This window comes from Dromiciops gliroides, chromosome 3, assembly GCF_019393635.1.
Source record: "Dromiciops gliroides isolate mDroGli1 chromosome 3, mDroGli1.pri, whole genome shotgun sequence".
Taxonomy (NCBI): domain Eukaryota; kingdom Metazoa; phylum Chordata; class Mammalia; order Microbiotheria; family Microbiotheriidae; genus Dromiciops; species Dromiciops gliroides.
The window spans coordinates 296980052-297000783 of record NC_057863.1 but is presented as its reverse complement, the minus strand read 5'-3'; the positions used below and the strand labels follow the sequence as shown (position 1 = coordinate 297000783).

General features: G+C 39.7%; 1 protein-coding gene and 1 long non-coding RNA gene across 6 annotated transcripts in view; one reads left to right on the top strand and one right to left on the bottom strand.

Annotated features, from left to right (window-relative positions):
- Window positions 1-1525: 1525 nt before the first annotated feature.
- Window positions 1526-10974, bottom strand: LOC122746817. The gene is made up of 5 exons (XR_006355580.1): window positions 10851-10974; window positions 10638-10766; window positions 7838-7963; window positions 7559-7687; window positions 1526-1865 (listed from the first exon to the last, which is right to left on the bottom strand). It is a non-coding gene; the product is annotated as an uncharacterized LOC122746817 (long non-coding RNA).
- Window positions 8927-20732, top strand: part of PDK3 (pyruvate dehydrogenase kinase 3) — a 134798-nt gene continuing 122992 nt past the window's right edge. Inside the window, exon 1 of one of the 5 annotated variants that reach the window (XM_043992822.1) lies at window positions 8927-9618. In XM_043992822.1, coding sequence (XP_043848757.1) covers window positions 9540-9618 — 79 coding nt within the window. In that variant the 5' untranslated portion in view covers window positions 8927-9539. Of the gene's footprint in view, window positions 9719-9746; window positions 10294-10376; window positions 10397-20732 lie in introns of those variants that run through there. The other 4 variants (XM_043992824.1, XM_043992823.1, XM_043992821.1 and 1 more) reach the window with 4 other exon arrangements.

Genomic DNA, 20732 nt, shown 5'->3' with positions numbered 1-20732 from the left:
AGAAAGTAACTCTGTGTAACAATGGTTGGCTACTGCTCCCTTACTTTTCCGTGTTAGCAGCACCCACCCACTTGGACCCTTAGTGGTGATCTGCAGGCAATGTTTTCTCCTTTGCATTCTTAGACAGAATATGGGGATAGATGATAAATTAGTTACTGCCTTCACAGAAGGCAGCCAGGAGGCCTATGAACAGAAAAGGCCTCCTAACCTAATGCCTGAGGGAGACTGAGGCTTCAGCCTCTATATTCCTTAATCTGTGATGACAGAAGGCAGAGGAGGTACTAGGGCTTTTTCCAGTCTTGATTTCTTAGCAAGAGTGAGGCCTTAGGATTCCTGGTGCTAGGAACTGTAAGGAATGTAAAGAGGAAGAAGATAGGTCACTGTCTTCAAGGAGATTATAGCATAAAGAAGAGGGAAGACAAATATGCAAATAAAAATAGTACAAAATAGCTCATGATGTGTCTCAGTTGTGTTCAACTCTCTGTGACCCCAATGGGGTTTTCTTGGCAAAGATACTGAAGTTGTTTGCCATTTCTTTCTCCAGTTTATTTAGATGAGTAAACTGAAGCAAACAGAGTGAAGTGACTTGCCTAGGGTCACATAGCTAGATTTGAACTCAGGAAGATGAATATTCCTGACTTCAGGCATGGCACTCTATTCACTCTGCCACCTAGTTGCCCAGATGTGTCAGAGATACCAGAAAGTACAAAGGGAATTCAGATGAGAGAAAGATCAGTGGGGGGAATCAGAGAAAAATTTCCTGGAGGTAGTATCTAAGGTAAGCCTAGAAATATGGGTAGGATTTCCACAATTCCTCATGGTTGCTTAGACCATACATCTCAGATTTCCAAAGACAGTTTGAATTTCAAAAGGGAAGAACAGCACACTTCTTACAAGACTTTGCAAAAGAAACATCCTTTGTTAGGCAACATGTCCTAATTTTTTGTTTGGAAAATATGATGCACTGGAACATAATATTCAGTTTGGAAAGAATTAAGTGCTTGTTGGTCAGAGGACCGTTTGGCACCCAAGGCATTGTGCTAGGTGTTTAATTTATGTTTAATTTATAAATTAAACACACACACTGAAGAAAGATTTCCACCCCTCACAGCTGCCTTGGTCACATTACAGATAACCAAAATCACAGAAAATCAGGGCTGGAAGAGACCAAGGTCTCGGTCTCTCTCTCTCTCTCTCTCTCTCTCTCTCTCTCTCTCTCTCTCTCTCTCTCTCACACACACACACACACACACACACACACACACTCAGCCAAAGATGGAATTGTGACCAAAATCCAGTCCTCCAGGTTCCTAATCCCTTTGTCTTTCCACTATAACCTTTATTTCTAGATTTTTAACCTAAATAAATCTTAGATCCTGAACAAACTGAAAATCCTCTCGTGTTTTGGTGAGAAAAAAAGGGAACACAGCAAATGAATGAAAAAGCATTTTATTAAGCACTTACATGCCAAGCACAGTGCTAAGCCCTGGGGAAACACAGAAAAGCAAAGGCAGTTCCTGTACTTGTTGAAGAGCTTATATTCGAACTGGGAGGGACTACACAAATAAGGAAGTGGCAACTCTGGCAGGGGCATTATGGTTTAGAAAGCTACAGGGATGGTGAGTGGAGTCAGAGGGGAGAAGATTAACACACTCTTTAGAATAGCAATGGGAGTATTTATTTGGAAGTCCTTCTTTGGGTCTCCAGAAAGTAAAAGAAGGCTTTAATAGAGGACTTCAGTTAAGCGCCAGGCTATTTATCCAGAGGTCTCCCTCCCATTGTCTTCTCCAGGCTGTAGTCTCATTAGTAGCAAACACTCAATCAGAATCAATAAAAATCAGCTCACTGTTATCTGTAGACAAAATCTATTAGAAAGCACAGAAGGAAAATAAATAAAATTTAAGGGTAAGCCACGATCAGTAAAGCAGAAAAAGAAGGGAGAAGGTGATAAACTCACTAGGTCCCAGTGAAGTAGCAAATTCTATCTAGGAAGGGCACTCTTTTTTTAAAAAAAAATTATTATTTTCCAGTTACATATTACATATAAGGATAATTTTAAACATTTGTTTACATTAGATTTTTAGTTCCAAATTTTTCTTTTCTCCACCCCCCCTTCCCTCCCTCCTCCCCAAGATGGAAAGCAGTCTGATATAGGTTGTATATGTACAATCACATCAAACATATTTCTACATTAGTCATCTTGTGAAAGAAGAATCAGTGTACAAAGGAAAAACCTCAAACAAGAAGGAAAAAAAACAGTCCAAAAGTAGAAACAGTATGATTCAATCTGAATTCATAATTCACAGTTCTTTTTTCTGGATGTTGAGAACATTTTCTATCACGAGTTCTTTGAAACTGTTTTGGATTGTTGCACTGCTGAAAAGAGCCAAGTCTATCTCCATTGTTCATCACACAATGTTGCTGTTACTGTGTACAATGTTCTCCTGATTCTGCTTCTCTCAGTCGGCATCAGTTCATGTAAGTCCTTCGAGGTTTCTCTGAACTCCTCCTGCTCATCGTTTATTACAGCAAAATAGTATTCGATTACATTCATATACCACAACTTGTTTAGCCATTCTCCTACTGATGGGCATTCCCTCGATTAGGAAGGTTACTCTTTAATAGGGTTAGTGAGCCAGGAAAGGCTTCAACTCATGAGTATATTTACTTCTGGGTAATTGCCCTTCTTTTACAATTAGCAGTAGCTAGTGGTGATAGGTGTGCACATGCTCCCCAGTCCCTTGTCATCTCCTGGTCTCAAAAGTTCCTGTGCTTCTCCCATCCTATTTGGCTTTCACTTCCTATGACCCTTCAATCCTTCCTTCCAGCTGAGAAAAACTACATTTCCCATTAACCCCCTTGTCAAGAAAGGGCTACAGTTAGATGATGGTTTCACAACTGGAAAGCACTTGGTGGTGGGTATGGGCAGGGTATAGCAGGACAGTGGAAGGAAGATGGCCTGGCATTAAAAGAAACCATGGCTAGAGCCTGCTTTGATGTAGTGGGGAATTTGTATCACCAATCAAGACAGTGGAGCCCCAGGGCAGCTCACTAATCATCTTTTCTGGAAAAGGTGTACAATAAAAAAGGGTTTAACATTTTAAAAAATAGTACTTGTCTGTGCAGGGCAATTTATGTAGACTACACCAGTGTTTAGAAAATAAGCCTATTCTTGTCCTTTTGGCACATATCATCTACTGTCTACATATTCGAAACCTGGAAAAGTGATGAAAGGAACAAATTATTTCAAAAATGAACAATACTTTGAAAAATTATTCCATTCAAAGTTTCCTGAAACACCATGAAACAGGATGGCCTCTGTGAGTTGGCCTAATTGACATATTTTTATATTTGGATTTTGACAGTTGCCTTAAAAATGAATAATATGACATATTCCAAAGCTTGATCCCAATCATTTTGTCTGGGATAGACATACAGTTCCATCCCAAGGTATCGCCAGTTAATTCAGCACTCTCTCTGTCTCAAAACACACACACACACACACACACACAAAGCCAAATGATGATGCAAGATAAAATAGGTCAAAGTAAAGTAGGAATTCTTGATCTTTTTTCCCAGAAGGTACTAATTTCTCATTTCCTTGAAGCCTTCAGATGACTGAAAGGGGAAAGAGGGTGCTGACAGTAAAGTAACAGAAACAAGACAGCCAGTTATACTACCTTAGTCTAAAAAGAATAGAAGAAAACTTGGAAATAGGTTTTGGGGTTTGGGGGTGATGGATAGAGGACGGCAACCACTTGAAGGTCTTTCAGTAGAGTAATTGATAGTGTCTTTTGAAACAGCTGCTGGTTTGAAAATTTATTGTTTTTTGTCCTTCATTCCAGAAGAGGACCAATGACATCAGGAGAGTGATGTCTTGACTTGCAAGTGAGTTGGATTTAAATGAGGCAAAGTTGTACAAAGTCATCAGCCTCACTCTCTTCCCCAGGGTCATCTGAGTCCAGTGGCAAGACATAGATCAGGACAACTAGAAATGACCCCCAGATGTAATGGTAGACCTTGGCTTTTTTGGGGGGGGGCGGGGCAATGAGAGTTAAGTGACTTGTCCAGGGTCACACAGCTAGTGAGTGTCAAGAGTCTGAGGCTGAATTTGAACTCAGGTCCTCCTGAATCCAGGACCAGTGCTTTATCCACTGTGCTACCCAGCTGCCCCTGACCTTGGTTTTTTTAAGCTAAGGTCTTTCCCAGTTTGTCTGAGGCAACATCCATCTAGTAATTTAATTTAGGTAAGTCTAGGTAAGAAATGAAGCAAAAGATAGCCTAATCTGCAAAGAAAAGAAAAAAGAAAAAAAAAGGGGAAAAAAATCAAATTGGGAGGGGAAGACTCCCAGGATTTCTGGCCAGAACAGAAACAATGGCTATTTTCTCAGAGCCATCAAACAATGACTAAGTGAGGCTTGGGCTGAAACCTATTGTTGGTAAGGCATGGTCAAGTAGCTCCATTTGAATCCTAAGGAGCTTTATCAAAGCCCGGTTTCCCAGTGCTGTATTTCAAGAAATCATAAATGAAACTACATGGGGCAAAAGAGTTAGTTGTCCCAGTTTTTAAAAAAATGATAGAATAAATAAGTAGGAAAGAGAAAGGAAAAAAATCTAGCCATAAACCCAATATGTTTTTCAAGGTTTCAGCAATCAAAATGTATATTCCTTGGGGCAGGGCACCCAAAAGTCAAGGTATGATTCTCCATGTGGACAGAAGGAGAGGAGAGATAGGAGGAGGAGGAAAGAGGGGAGGGAAGGAAGGAAGGAAGGAAGGAAGGAAGGAAGGAAGGAAGGAAGGAAGGAAAGCAGCATTGCCCAACTGGAACTAGCCAGTTGGGTGGTTCTAAAATAATTCTAAAATGACAAGACAATCTGATGAAAACCCAAGTAACACTTTTTCAGACTTGTTGATTTGAGGAATGCCAAGTTCTCAGGATCATACTGAATTTAAAAAAAATTAAATTCTGAAATTCCATCTTTTCTACAGCTTAATAGTATTCTATCACATTTACATACCATAGTTTGTTTAGACATTTCCCAAATGATGGTCATACCCTTCATTTCTAATTCTTTTTTTTTTAAGTGAGGCAATTGGGGTTAAGTGACTTGCCCAGGGTCACACAGCTAGTAAGTAAGTGTTTGAGACCAGATTTGAACTCAGGTCCTCCTGAATCCGGGGCCGGTGCTCTATCCACTGCACCACCTAGCTGCCCCCATTTCTAATTCTTAACTACCATAAAAAGAGCTGGTAAAATAATTTTTGTACATATGGGTTCTTTTTTCTTTCTTTGGGGGTATAGACCCAGTAACAGTATTGTTGGGTCAAAGAGAATTCAGTTTTATAGCCCTTTGGGCATAGTTCCAAATTTCTCTCCAGAATGTTTGGACTAATTCAGTTCCACCAACAGTGCATTAGTGTATCAGTCTTCCCACAGCCCTCCAACATTTGTCATTTTCCCTTTTTGTCATTTTAGCCAATCTGATGGGTATGAGGTGGTATCTCTATTTGTGATTTAGGAAATTTTTTTCATATGATTATTGATAGTTTAGATTTCTTCCTCTGAAAACTGTCTATTCATGTCTTTTGACCATTTATCAATTAGGGAATGGCTCGTTTTTCTTTGCAAGTTTGACGTGCTTCCCTCTATATTTTACCACAGAAACTTGTTGCAAAGTTCCACCCCCTTCCAACCTCATTTACTGCTTTTCTTCTCATTTTAGCTGCATTGGTTTTGTTTGTGCAAAAAATATTATAATTTTATGTAATCAAAATTATCTATTTTGCCTCCTGTGAAACTCTATCTCTTGTTTGGTCATGAACTCTTCCCCTATCCATAGATCTAATAAGTAATTTCTTCAATGTTTCAGTAATCTGCTTAGATCATACTGCATTTCTTCTTAGGAAGCAACTTAGTAGATGCCAAATTCTACTGAAAATGTTCCACCATTCAATACCGAGTTTGCTGTGGGAATGAAAGGTATATTAACTGAAGATAACAAGATAAGTTTCTGAGTAATAATTTTTAAAAATTCAGAACAAACAAGATTCAAAGCTGATACCATTTTCATAGTAAAAGTCTATAATAAATCTACTACTAGAGAGTAACCTTAAAGTAAACTAATGTCTTAGTTTTTTTAAGCCACTGTGGTAGTGGTAAAAGAATTGGACTTGGAGTTAGAACATCTGGTTTCTATCTTGATTCTGGGCCTAACTAGTTATGGGACCATGGGCAAGTCACTTAACTATTCTGAGGATACACAGATTCATCTATAAAGTGAGGATAAAATTTGCATAAACCAACTTCCTAAGGGCAGCTGTGAGGAAAAGCCTTTGTGAAATTATCGAGTCATGTATAAATGTCAAATATTCTAATGTGCCCAATGGAGATATATAAATACCTTGAGCGGTTTATCTGTGAAGGTAAACGAGATGTATGTTTAAATGCATGATCTTAATTTAATGTAACACTTTCTCCCCATCTTAATGTCAACATTTTACAGATGAGCAATCTGAGGCTCAGCTCGCTCTTTTCTAAAAAAAAAAATAATTAATACAGTTTATTTTTATATGGCAGACACATCCCAACACTCGGAGAAATCTCTCTACAAAGTACATTCCCTGAAACAATTAAGCAAAAGCTCCTAATGGTATGACTACTAATATCTCATGCTAATTCTGCTCTTGTAGTTTACTTATTTTTTTCTTCTTTAACATTCATTGTTTAAAATTTTGAGTTCCAAATGCTCTTCTTCTCTCCTGTCCCTCCTCCACCCATTGAAAATGCAAGCAACATAATAACAATTATATATGTGAAGTAAAACAAAACACATTTTCATATTAGCCATGTTGGGGGAAAAAGCAATAAAATTAAAGAAAGTGTAAACAGTATGTTTCAATTTGTACTGAGTTCATCAGCTCTCTTAGGAGGTAGACAGCTTTTTTCATCAAGGGTCCTTTGGAATTGTGAGGTTCAACTCTCTTAACCTTTGCTAAGTAAACTGGCCACTGGTTACAGAGGTATCCAATTAAAGTCAGGATTCCAACCCTGGTCTTCTAACTTCCAATCTGGTGTGTTCTTTCTACCATCACCCTGAAAGACTAAAAAGACTGAGGGTAAGACCAACCAACTCCTTGATGCCATTCAGGTTTATAATTCAAACTCCTAATTCCTTGCCCAGGAAACTAATAGGAGTTTATTATTCTTAATAATTCATATAGCTAAATCCCCAAATCTTGCATGATAGGATAACCTTCAAAAGGAAAACGAAGGGGTGAAAACTAGCAACATGTTCAGAAGAGGTAGTGTTACTCCTAAAAAAGTTAAGAAAAAAAGCTTTCTTTCCAAAGAGGGAGAGAAAAACCCCAAAGAATCCTGTCTCTGTCAACTAACTAGCTATGCAACCATGGCCAAGGCATTTATTTCATCAGGGCCCTAGTTTGCTCATTTGCAATACTAGGATAATACTACTTACCAGCTGGGTTGTAGTAAGGACAGCTTTTTGTAAATTTAAAGTACTGTGTAAACATGATGTTTCAAAATCTTACTTTTCTCACCTTCATATCTGCAGCAGACAACAGGATGGCCCTGGTGACCCTCTACCAACATTCAGCTCCCATTTCTTAGAGAAGACCTAGGTAGGATGTATCTGCTCAGGCATCTAAAATTGCTTCTTTCAGAATTATCTGGAAGTAGAGAAATTAATTTTCAGCAGTAGTCTTCCAGTCTAGATCACAACAACAAAAAAGGGCATGTAAACCCACATCTAGATTATTTCAGACTTCTCCCACCAAACCATTATTCCTCTTTCTTTCCTAAAATTAGGTTGTAATTACATTACATCTCTTGTCTGTTATATCTCCGTAGCGGGAGCTCCTTGAAGATAAAGGCCATTTGATTTTTGTCCTTGTATCATCAGTGGTGATTCACACACAGGAGTCATTCAACAAACACCTGTTGAGCTGAAATGCAAAGGGAACAGTTTTTCCTTTTTTTTTTTTTTTTTTGCAGGGCAATGAGGGTTAAGTGACTTGCCCAGGGTCACACAGCTAGTGTCAAGTGTCTGAGGCCTGATTTGAACTCAGGTACTCCTGAATCCAGGGCCGGTGCTCTATCCACTGGGCCATCTAGCTGCCCAGGGAATAGTTTTTCAATATAATTCAAAATATTTTTAGGGACCTATCATGGTAAGTGCTGAGCACTATGTAAATGGGATACAAGAACATATGACACAGGCCCTAGTTTGATTTTTTTTTAAGAAGCTTAAAATATAAAAGTAAATTTGAATACAAGGGGGAGTAAAATATAAGTAGTGGGAGAGATTTAGGTACAGTCAAAATACTATGGCATTTGGGAAATGGTAGAACTAGGAGAACAATTTACACAATGACCACAAAAAAAGAAAACTTATAAAGACTTATGAATGCTGGTCATCAATTCAAGGATAAATTATGATCCCAGAAGACTGATGATAAAGCATGCAGATGAAACTAGGATTAGAGGTGAAGAATGAAACATACATTTTCAGACATAGCCAAGGCGTTATTGATATGTTTTGCTTGACTTTATTTATGTGTTACAAGGAAATGTTTCTATTTGGTGATGGGAGGGTGGAGTTGATAGGCTGTGATAATGATGTAAAAAGGTCAATGAAACATTAGACAGAAGCCAGAAGGAAATTTGTAAGGTGATATAGAAAAGGAAGGCATTTTTCTTGTTATCATGATAAATTTATAATATAGATATTTAATATTTTAAAATTTCAAAATGATAGGCAATAGTTGAAAGGGGTAAGGGTATCTGGGGAAGGCTAAACGGAGGACTTAGCATATGAATAGGACTTCAAAAGAAGGGATTTCAACTGACCGGGAGGAGGTTAGGGTAAGGGGGGTGGTGTCATTTCGGGGACAAGTACAGAGAACAAATGGGAAGGGGCTGATGGTGTAGGGGAACTATAGGAAGAGTAGTTCAATTTGGCGTACAGGTGGACCACGTGAAGAGGGGAGTAATATAAGAAAAATTAGAAATGTAGACCAAGGGTCTAGTCCAACGCCATCGTTTTACAGTTAAAACAGACCTCGTGAGTCCGGTTACACAGCGGGTAGTAAATCGAAGCTAGATTGTGCACTACCAAGAATGTCAATTACAAAGCAAAGAATGAAGAGCCTCGGGTTTTTTTAGAGTATAGCCTTGAGTGTCAACCCATACCAGGACAGTCCCTGACCGCGATGTCCATGCACTGAAGCCCTGTTGGTGAGGCAGACACAAAACGAGGCGAGACCTATACCTACGTGACCACCAGTGTCTGCGGGGTAGAGCTAGGGGTCCCCAGTGCAGCGATCAAAGAGGATCCCGGGAGACCCAGTGATCTCTCTTTCCTCCCATCCCCAGAAAGAGGCTGGAAGGTCACACATCCCAGAGTGGGACTGCGGGGTGATCCCGCCGGCATGGGCGCCTCTCTCCCATCTTTGGCTCCAAACCCTCCAGGGTCTGACTTGGGGAAGCACGCGCCTCGGGATCGGTCAAATCGTGGGGGAAATGAAAACGAGGCCAAAGCCCGGGGCCAATGAGGAACCAGATCTGGGCGGTGGTTCTGACTCTCTTTCTCTCTCCCCGGGTGTGTACGGGTGTGTACGTGCGGGCGAAGGGGCAGCCTGTGGCCGAACTCCGCCTCGCAGGGCGGGGAGTGGGAAGCAGACGGACAGCCCTCCCGCCCGGTGGGTTGGCAGCAGCCGGGGAGAGGTGGGGGGAGAGCGAGCGTGCGAGATGCTCCGGGGGTAGCCGTTGCTGCTGCTGCTGCTGCTGCTGCTGCAGTTGCAGCCGCGGCGGGGCTGAGGCGGGAGCGGCGCGCGCTCAGCGAACGTTCCCCGGATCCCGGGGAGGCGGGGAAGGGAGCCAGGGCGCGCGCGCAGAGAGCGCGAGGAGCCGCTGCTGGAACGGCGGCTGCTCGGGGGCTGCTGTCCTCTAGCCCGCGGAGGGCTCGGCGCGGCCCGAGAGCGCTGCACCGGTCGGTCCCGCCGCCGCCGTCCTCCTCCCCTGCTCATCCCGCTTATGTCCTGCTCCGCCCCGGCCCCGGCGCCGTAGTCGGGTCTCCCGTCGCGGAGCTTCCTCTTTCTCCCTCCGCCCCCCCTCCCCCCCAGCTCCCAGCTGCGCCCCACTGCGGGCTCGGTCCGGGGTCCGAGGAAGATGCGGCTTTACCGGTGGCTGCTTAAGCAGCCGGTCCCCAAGCAGATAGAGCGCTACTCCCGCTTTTCTCCGTCGCCTCTCTCCATTAAGCAGTTCCTGGACTTTGGTGAGTGCCGGCGGAAGGGGTGTGGGGGGGGAGGGGCAGGTCCCCGGGTTCGAGACCCGGCGGCTGCAGAGCACGTCGCTCTTTGAGAGGCTGCACGGCCTGGGTGAGCGAGCCGGATGGCGTATTTTGTTTTCTCTGCTGATGTTGCGCGCGTGTGCGCGCGCGCATGTAGGGTCTGGGGGGCGGCGTTGTACCCCTTCTCCCCCCCCCCATCCCCCACCTCCCCCAGCCAGGTAGACCCGAGAAAGTCTCGGTCCCGGGGTCGGTAGCATCCTCTGCAGCCCGGCCTGGGCTCGTTCCCCCTCACTCTCCAAGCTTGCAACTCAGAGCGCGGCCCGGCTTACCTGAGGCCTTCCCTTCCAAATAATACAGCGGGAGACCGGATCTCCCCCCTCCCCCGACCTCGGCGGACTTGCATGTTCCCTTGTTGCAAGTCTCCCCCACGAGCCTGTGGTCGCTGCGTCCACCGGCACCTGTAAAACAGGATAGTCGCCTTTTTTGTTTGTTTGGGTTTTTTGCTCCCCCACCTGAGTTACTCACCTGTCTAATTATCGTACCTGGAAGTGGGTGTGGGGAATTGGAGCTGGATTGGGGGGCGAGGTAGTGTGATTTGGTGATGTGAAAGGGAAAGGAGAGGAGAATCTGAAGTCTAGGAACTGGAGCAGAAGGAATGGAAAGTGCAGTCTCAGCCTCAGGGCTTTAAAAAAGAAGACTCTAAAAAGTTGATCTGCTGGGGCCCCAGGCCTAGCTTTCTTTTCCAAATGTTTATTTTCTCTCCCACCAGCCTACTTTAAACAGGAAAAAAAAAAGAGGAAAACAGAAAAACAAAACTCTTGCAACAAATATGGGTAGTCAAAATAAAACTATTCCCACACTTTGTTGTTGTTGTTCAGTCATTTTTCAGTTGTGTCTGACTCTTGGGGATCCCATTTGGAGTTTTTCTGGCAAAAATACTGGAGTGGTTTGGCATTTTCTTCTCCAGCCCTTTTTGCAGATGAAGAAACTGAGGCAAACAGGGTTAAGTGACTTGTCCAAAGTGACACTGCTAATAAGTGTTTGAGGCTATATTTTCACTCAGGTCTTCCTGATTCTAGAGACCCAGTGCTCTATCCACCTCACCACTTAATTGCCCCCCCCCCACATTGGTCACGTCCAAAAATGTATTGATTTGAGTGAGTTGATATGCTAGAAAGTAATTGCTTCCTTTAAACTTTTTGAGAGAGACATGAGTAGTTTTACTCTTGTATAGAAATTACTTCAAATTTCCAGGCACAGGTTTATTCAATCATGCAACAATTCTTTTTAGGCCTTGAGGACCACTCTTTTTTTAGTTTTTTGTCAGAAATGGTGAAGTGTCTGCTTTCAAAGTTGTATTCTATTTTTAAAATGGACCCTCTAAATTAAAAGTATTTAAGACCTGGAATTAGTACTACAGAAGAGGGCATACATTTAACAGGAAGATTTAGACACCGATGAAAAACTAATACAATAGTCTCATACAAACCTAATATTGGTAACAAAATGACACATTTGTGGTGCCTTTTCTCATTTATGTCTCCAACTGCTTTATTTATATCCATCTTTAAAGGATTTTCCTGAGACTGGCTGGCCTTGTTACTTCTGTCCTCCCCTACCTTTTAGAGACAAACACCACCCAGGTCCCTCAAGAAACTTGAAAGGATTTAACTAAGGGCTTAAAGTACTTACAGAATTATGAATAGATTGAAGGACTTGCATTTGGTGGTAAAGCACTATATTTTCCATAGTCAGTACTGTTTTCAGTCTGATGGAAAAGCTCTGGATCCAGAGTCAAAATTTTAATGTGTTTTATTCTGCAAGCCTTTGACTTAATCCAGTGCTGCTTACACTCCTAAGAAAGTGAAACCAAGCATTGACCAAGGTAGCAAAATGAAACCAAGCATTACCGGAAAAAGGCAAAATCTGTTTGGAGAAGGGGCAGCTAGATGGCGCAGTGGTTAAAGCACCGGCCCTGGATTCAGGAGTACCTGAGTTCAAATTTGGCCTCAGACACTTGACACTTACTAGCTGTGTGTGACTCTGGGCAAGTCACTTAACCCCCATTGCCTAAAAAAAAAAAAAAAATCTGTTTGGAGAGTTTTACCAACCTTTTAAGGATTGTACAAATGATTAATTTAAAAAATAAGTGTAGCAGGGGCAATGTTAACTTGGCATCACTAAGATAAAGACTTTTGGAGATGGAGCAGATGACATGTTTATAAAGCAAGGTTGGAGTAAGGAGAGAAAAGAGGCTTAAAATAAAGTTCAATATCAAATATATTTAAAGAAATTAAATTGTCATAGGAAGTAATAAGTTTGATCACCTGACCTTTAGTCAGTTCTTCACAAATTTACTCCCCAGTGATTTATAGTATTTTTGCAGTGCCATCCTAGCCACCTGTGGGAATTTTGGAGGTTTGAGGAAGATCTTTGTTTCAGGCTCTGAAGATAAAATGTCATTGTTACTATAAATAAACATTTTCCCATCTTTAATTTGTGGGTTGGGGGAAGATTCTGAAAGTACCAACCTTTCATTAGGGCCAGCAGAGACAGGTTAATTAACAACACAGGGAACAAAAGGAACTGAGAAGCTCCTAATTTCATTACTTTTTCTCAAAGCGGAAGTAACAGCATTAAAAGTTTTGAGAAATCATCACTTGATTATTATGGCAATAGGACAACACTGTAGTTTTGGGGTGTCATGGTAGTTCTTATTTGAGCATGAAAACATACACACGACACACATATGTATGTGTGTATATACATATACGTGTGTATCCATATAGACACATACATCTCTCTCAAATTGCCAAATGTTAGGTCAGGTATGGGAAAGTTGAAGGCTTTCATGAGACAGAATCAAAGAATTTCAGATCTAGAAGGGACCTCAGAGACTATCCTGACTAAAACAATTTCTACATCTCCCATAGTCATCTACCCTTCTCTTAAATTAATGGGATGGAGGGGGGCGGCTAGGTGGCGCAGTGGATAAAGTGCCGGCCCTAGATTCAGGAGTTCCTGAGTTCAAATCCGGCCTCAGACACTTGACACTTACTGGCTGTGTGACCCTGGGCAAGTCACTTAACCCCCATTGCCCTGCAAAAAAAAAAAAATTAAAAAAAAATTAATGGGATGGAGGCAGCCCACTTCACTTTTGCCATATCTCTCATTCTCAGAAAGTTCTTATAAGCCAGCTGAAGGCAACCTCTTCAAGTTAACAATCACTCCTAGTTTTTCCCTCTGAGGCCAAGCAGAATAAGTCTAATTCCTCTTACCACACTCAATAGCTCTTCAGATACTTTAAGATGGCTCTCGTGTTTCCTTTTCAGCTTCCTTCAGTTGATTTCAGTGTGTCATGACCTCTACTCCCTAAACCATCCTTGGCATTGTCCTCTGGTTGTGCATTAGCTTTTTCGTGTCCTTAAAATGGTGGTACCTATAACTTATACACATTACTCTAAATGTTGTCGACTAGGGCAGAGAATAGCCAGGGTATCGCTTTTCTTATTCTGACACTGTAACTCTCACTCAGCCTAGTATTGCATTTTATTTATTGGCTGTCAAGTCACGCTGTTGCTTCATTTTTAGCTAGAAGTCCAATAAAATATATAAGATCTTTTTCACAAGAACTGTTGCCCATCTACACTATCCTGTCTTCTTTTTTTGGAATTGATTTTTTAATCACATTTTTAAAATCCCACATGTAGAACTTCACCTTTATTTATATTAAATGTATTCTTATTGGACTTAGCTAATCATTCTAATCTGCCAATAGCTATATTATGTCATCTAATATGTCAGCTGTATCTCAGACCCACTGGGCATTCAGTTCTTTAACCATTCATTACCTAGAACTGTGAGCACAATTTTATACCACACTATCATCACCTTCATGACCTTGAACCTTGAAATTTTATCCGATAATAATTTCTTATTTTTTCAATTCCCACTCTGCCTTATTCTTTCTACATTTATTCTTCATTCTGATCATGAGCTTCCATCTTTCCTTGTTCACTCAGGCCATCATTCCTGCCTTGGCCAAACTTTCCTCAGGGCACTTGATTTGGAGCCAGACAGAAAGACCTGAGCTCAAATCTTGCTTCAGATACTTAACAGATGTCCTCTCTGCTTCACTTACCTCTTCTGTAAAACAAGAGGGTTTGACTCCCTGGTCTCTAAGGTCTATTCTAGATCTAAACCTAGGATCCTAATCTTGACCCTGTAGTTAACCAGTTTAACCGTGCTTTACTGGCTTCTCCTCCTGCCATTTACGTCCAGACTTAATGCAAGGTCTTCTTTACTCTCTGCCTTCTCTCCTTACTTTGAAACTTCTGCACATTGTTCAAGCAAGTGACAAAATTGGGCCAATAGATTCTACTCAAATTCAGTCCCACAACTCCTCTCATTTGGTCTAGTGCAACAATAATAGTAAATAACATTTCTGCGGGGTTTAAGGTTTGCAAAGTATGTTGTATATGTTGTTACATAGGATCTCACAGCACCTTTTTGAGTTTAGTCCTATAGGCATTACCATTCCAGTTTTACAGAAGAAAAAATTGAGGCTCTGAGAAGTTAAGTGATTTGTCCTTGCTCAGACAATTAGGAAATGCAAATAGGATTTGAACAAAGGTCACTCCTGACTTCAAATCTAGAATATTTCCAGTGGGTCTCCCTGCTTCTAGTCTCTTGCCTCTCGATTGCTTCTAGGATACAATACACACTACTTAACTTTGCAGGCATAGCATGTGAAGCTTTATCCAATATAACTTTATACCTTTTCAGACTTATTCATGTTATTGACATTGACTTAAAACTTAATTCTTCATTTTCATTAAAGTCTCCTACCAACTATTCCCTGAATTCAGTATTCCAACTTCCTTCCCTGTGCTTTCATACAGACTGTTCTTGCTTGGAGTTTTCTCCATCACCATTACCTCATAGAATTTTCCCATTCTACCTACACAGGGACATTTCTGATTCCCTGCCTAATATATAGTACCTTACGCATAGTAGGTGCCTAATACATGTTTGTTGCATTTAATTCAGTAAAACTGCTGCTTTTAAGTGAATTTAATTAACCTTCAAGATGTTGATTGGTTGATTAATCAATCACAACTTTTCAACTGTTCTATGTTTCTTTTTTTAATGGACTTTACTCAGAACTGAATAACCAGAAGGGTTTAGTGGGTGAAAAAGGATTTTCTATGCTATATTAACAATTTACCAGAGTATTATTTTCCTGAGAGCATAATAAAGTTTTTGTCAGAATTAAATTGGAGTAGAGGAGCCAGTTACAGACTTCTTCCATCAAGTAGGTCAGAAATAGCTCTTTTTGTAAGGTAAATGTTCTCAGACAATTGTTATAGTACAACCATGATCAGTTTTTATTATTAACAGTGATGGATGTTCACTCAATTACTTAATACTAAGAGGAACAAGAAACTGTTTTATCCATTGTGCATCCAAACTACAATGTGTTATAAGAAATCAATGGATACTCACTCCTATCCTACTCATTGAGGTTGTGGTAGGAATGACATTTTGTTTTATGGAGGCTGAGCTGGTTTCTCTTTTGAATAACAGGGATACAATCCTCATGATTTGACTGTTGGGGTACGAGGGCTTGACTGGCTGGTATGGCTCCTTGTCAGCCTGTGAGAAGTCAAGGGCCCAAGACTTGACAATTCCTACCACTTTGTTCACCCCACTTTGGTCTGGCTCTTTGCTATGATAGATGTGGAAGCAAAGGGGAGCCCCTGCATTTTCCTGATATATTCTAATAGAATCATCGTTTTATTGTTGAATGAACTTCTTATTAAATGATTAATAAATATCTCATTTCATAACGATTCCCTGCCTGCTACTGGACAGACCTGAGTGAGGCCTGGACTAGAATAGAACTAGAGACAGATGTTTATGTATATAGCGCGATGATGTCATTTTGACTGGTGAAGAAGATAATGTGTGTGTGTGTGTGTGTGTGTGTTTATTTATTAAACTCCTTAGGTAAGTTTAAATTAAAATAAGATATTTTTGCTCTCTGCTTTTAGGGATCGTCCTCTCTTCCTCCTTAGCCAGGGTAGGTTTCATTATCTCCATGGAACAGTGTTTCCCATGTAAAATAACTTTCTGTCAGAAGGGGAGAAGTCATTTGGGAAGTTCTTTATCTTAAATGTTAGTTATCATAACAAAGCTGCCTGTTAGATGTAGTCATGACATTAGAAGTCCTGTAGTCTTTGTGAATGAAAAAACTAAAGCCAAGAGTAGTTGTGGCGGGTGGCTAGGTGGCGCAGTGAATAGAGCACCAGCCCTGGATTCAGGAGTACCTGAGTTCAAATCCGGCCTCAGACACTTAACACTTACTAGCTGTGTGACCCTGGGCAAGTCACTTAACCCTCATTGCCCCCCCCCCAAAAAAGTAGTTGTGACTTGCTCAAGGCCACACAGGTAATAAGTAGCAGAGATAGGGTTTAAATCCAGTGGTTTTTCCACTGTCAATTTCACCTTTCAAGTGGATGTCTTAATGGTCAACAACTGTAACTCTTAACTTTCATGGAAGTTAGTGCAAGGTAATCCCACCTTCTAATTCTTGTGGTTTGTGACTCAACCTCTCCTAAGAATGAAAAAGAAATGGGTTTCAAGGAGTAAATTTTTTTGTAGGGACACTATTGATAACTTTGGAGCTAGATCTTGTTCTCAACTCCCCAATTTGGCTTTTTCTGTGCAGCTTGTGTTCCTGGCACCCACCTCGTGGACCCTGTCTTCCTCTAAATTCTAAGTACTTGAATATCCTCAGTGACATGTTAGGAGAATGAAGCTGTTTATTTGTAAAGCTTACTTTGGAAGGCAGGAATAGCATGTTCTTTTGGAGTTCTTAAGAATTGTGTTTTTTCCAGCATGATCTATATAGATTTGAGAACAATGGAGATAGTATTCGTAGTATTTGTCCTTTTTAGTTTAAAATCAAACTCTTAAGTTTTAGTAGGTATAAAATCATACTCCATGATACTCTGTACCTAAAAATAATAATCAACATTGACTTCTTCAATTTCTTTAGAAGAGGTAAGACGTATCTAACTTACTTAAGTAAGCTATTGATGAAAAAAAGTAGAAAATATATAGAACGAATATCAACATGGAGCTTCATTTTGGAAGGAAGTTTAACATAATGTAAATCACCTGATAGTGAAGAGGATAAAAGTGTCCTTAATCTGCGTCATCTAACAAATATCTGATCTTGCCAAGCCGAGAGAAATGCCAGTAAAGTATCAGTTTAGAATATGAACACATAAGTAAAATTTGATAGAGGAGGATGGTCAAATTATGGGAAAAAAAAACTGGGAAAAATGGTTAGACCACACCAAGTATATTCAGAGGATATTCATACTAGAAACAATTCAGTTTTGATTATGTTGAGGGATTGAATCTTTGAAAGAGTTGTGAGAATCAGCATGGTGTAGTAGATAGAACTGATTTAAAAAGAATCAAGTTCAAGTTTCATTTCGGATGTAAACTAATAGTGTGATTCTGGTCAGTCGAGTCACATAACTTTTTGACCCTCCAGGCAACTTTAAATATTCTAAGTTAGACAGCAAATGCCAGTCTTCATTGATAGAGGGAGTTCCTCACAGAGAGTTCCCTAAATTGAGGAATTCACAGGTGTGTTCTAAAAAAAAAAAAAAAGGTCTCTGAAAGAAGGGAATATATCAAATACCTGGGTGAGATTTATACTCTGAAACTTTCTAATGAATAGTGTGACTATAAATGAGATATTTTATAGAATATAATTTTTTAAAAGCCTACCCCTGTATACCCTCACCATACAATATAATAATATGATATATAATTCTCATAAAAATAGCATAGAGAAGAGAAAGTAGAAATAAGGATCAGTAGTTATTGATATTTTTTCCATCGTCTTTTTGGAGAGTAATAATATCTGTGATTTTTCCTTACATCCTTAAAGACCCAGATAAGGCACCACTTTCTTCATGAATCCTCTCCTGATCCCCCAGCTTTCAGTTCCCTCCTCCCCAAAATTACCTTGTATTTTTTTTTGTTTGATGATTTTTTATTTAATATGTACATGTGGTTTTCCTCTATAAGCTTCTTGAGGACAAAGATTTTATTTTTGTCTTTGTATTCCCAGTGCCCGTAATGGTGTCTAGCATGGGGTAGGTGTTTAATAAATACTTATTGCTTGATTTGTGAGAATTGAATAAAGTAATGTATGTAAAGGACTTTGCAACCCTTCAAATGCTTTGTCTAAGTAACTGCAGATGGACCATGAACAGTGCCTGGATTTGAATTAGTGTGGAACAGAGGACGCTTCCACCTGAAACAAGGGAGAACTATCTTTTTTTCATGTACAAAATCATCTTTTTTATTCTCCTATGTTATGGAAATGCTCATTTTATTCTATAAATTAAAAATAAAATAAAATAAATTTAGTCCCCTATTTCTCTGCTAGAAATCAAAGCAGTGTCATTTGAAATTTCTAATTAAGTTAAGTTGCTGACTAGGAGGTAATTGTTGCAATAATATTATGGATTGATACTCCCATCTATATGAGAAATGTTAGAAGGACTGCCTTTTTAACAACATTTTTCAGATGGTACTATATCTTTGGTTTCTAAAGAATTGAGGTTTGCCCAGGGCCATTGGAGAAATACATGATGGTAATGTAAATAGATTGTGGTATCAGCAAAGAAAGCAGGAAAGGCAGTGGGCTAGTCATGTTATCCCCTAGATCAGGAATAACAAATGAATAGCTCTCATGATATTACCATGTAGGCCATGAAAGGCTTCTAGCACATAGGGATTTGTAAATTTTTTAAAAATCTGTTTTCCTAACTAAAATATCCTAATGTTCAAACAAAACTGATGTTGAAAGCATACTTCTCTATTGTCTATAGAGAAGTGAAGAAATACAGATGTGAAATATCTTGTGAGTTGTCAAGACAAATTTCCTATGATTGTTTTTGGTTAACTATACTTCTTTGTTACAAGGGAAGATTCAATGGACAAGGAAAGAAATAAAGAAAATAGAAGAATTTATTTACTAAATAAAGAAATTATTATGGCATTAAATCCCCCCCAAAAAGATATCAATCTAGCTTTTTTTAAATGGAAAACTTATTGGTATCTTAATCTAATTAAAATTTATATCCAATTTTACAATTTGATACAGAATACATTCATAGCAATACCAAAAAGAGTTTATGTGCAATATAATTTATGTTTTAGATTTTCCCTAAATTATTATTTTTATTTAACTCTAATTTAAATTATAGTTTAAGGGTACCCAAAGATTATCTGAGTATTCTTTTGTTCATGTCAGGGTATACCTGTAATGGTCTTAATAAAATAAATAAAACTTCAATAATATAGCACTTTGAAAACTAGGAGCTCAGAATACAAAATTTTAAAATTCATATCTTAAATTGCCTTTTTTTCCTGATACTTGGAAGAAACTTTCAAATTTGTAACTAATTCTTATCTTATTTCTAAAAAGAGTTACCACATTTAAGGCAATGTGATAGAGTGGAGAGAGTGCTGTATTTTGAGTCAGGACCTGGATTTGAATTTTGTTGTACTGCTTACATCCTTTTTTGAGCCATTGGTTCAGTCACTTGACCCATATCTGGGGTTCCATTTCCTAACTGTAAAACTGAGGAAATTGTACTAGATGATTTTCATTCCCTTTTAAGTAATTCTGTGACTTAACTATAACATAACTGAGTAAAGTAAGCGAAAATGGCCTCCAAGGAGCCAAAAAGAGATGTCACAATGTCTCTGCACGAAAACTCATGTCCTTTGCTTTTCAGAGCAGGGCTTCTTAAACTTTTCCCCAGTCATTACCCTGACCCCTTTTCGCCTGAGAATTTTTATGCAACCCTGGATATAACCTTTAACTGTTGCCAAATTTATTGTCCACCCGCACATTCAGTTATGTGATCCTATATGGGGTCAAGACCCACAGTTTAAGAAGCTTTGCTTTAGAGAACTCTTCAGGGCCTAACTCTTAGTCTCTCTACTTTTATTTTATACACAATTTTAACAAGTCTGATCATCTGGTTTCTAAGCACATAATATATTAGAAAAAGCAAACTAAAGAGAGAAGTGTTAGTACTGGATAATTACAGTAAATGTTAAGGATAATAAAAATATTTTTAAAAACCTTTAAAAGCATAGCTTCCTAGGGGTGTTTATTATAAGGTTGTAGCTGTAGGGTTCAGCTTATTGGATACTTAAGGAGCTTGTCAGGGAAAGTAGAAGAATGACAAAATCAAGTATTTCTTGCCTCTTAATGGCAACTTTAGAAAAAGCTGGCTTACCAACGCAAAATAAGTTGTCCTTGCAATGGTAAATAATTACAGGAAGAAGTGAATGATCTTTAAGGACTGTACCTTGTAGGCAGA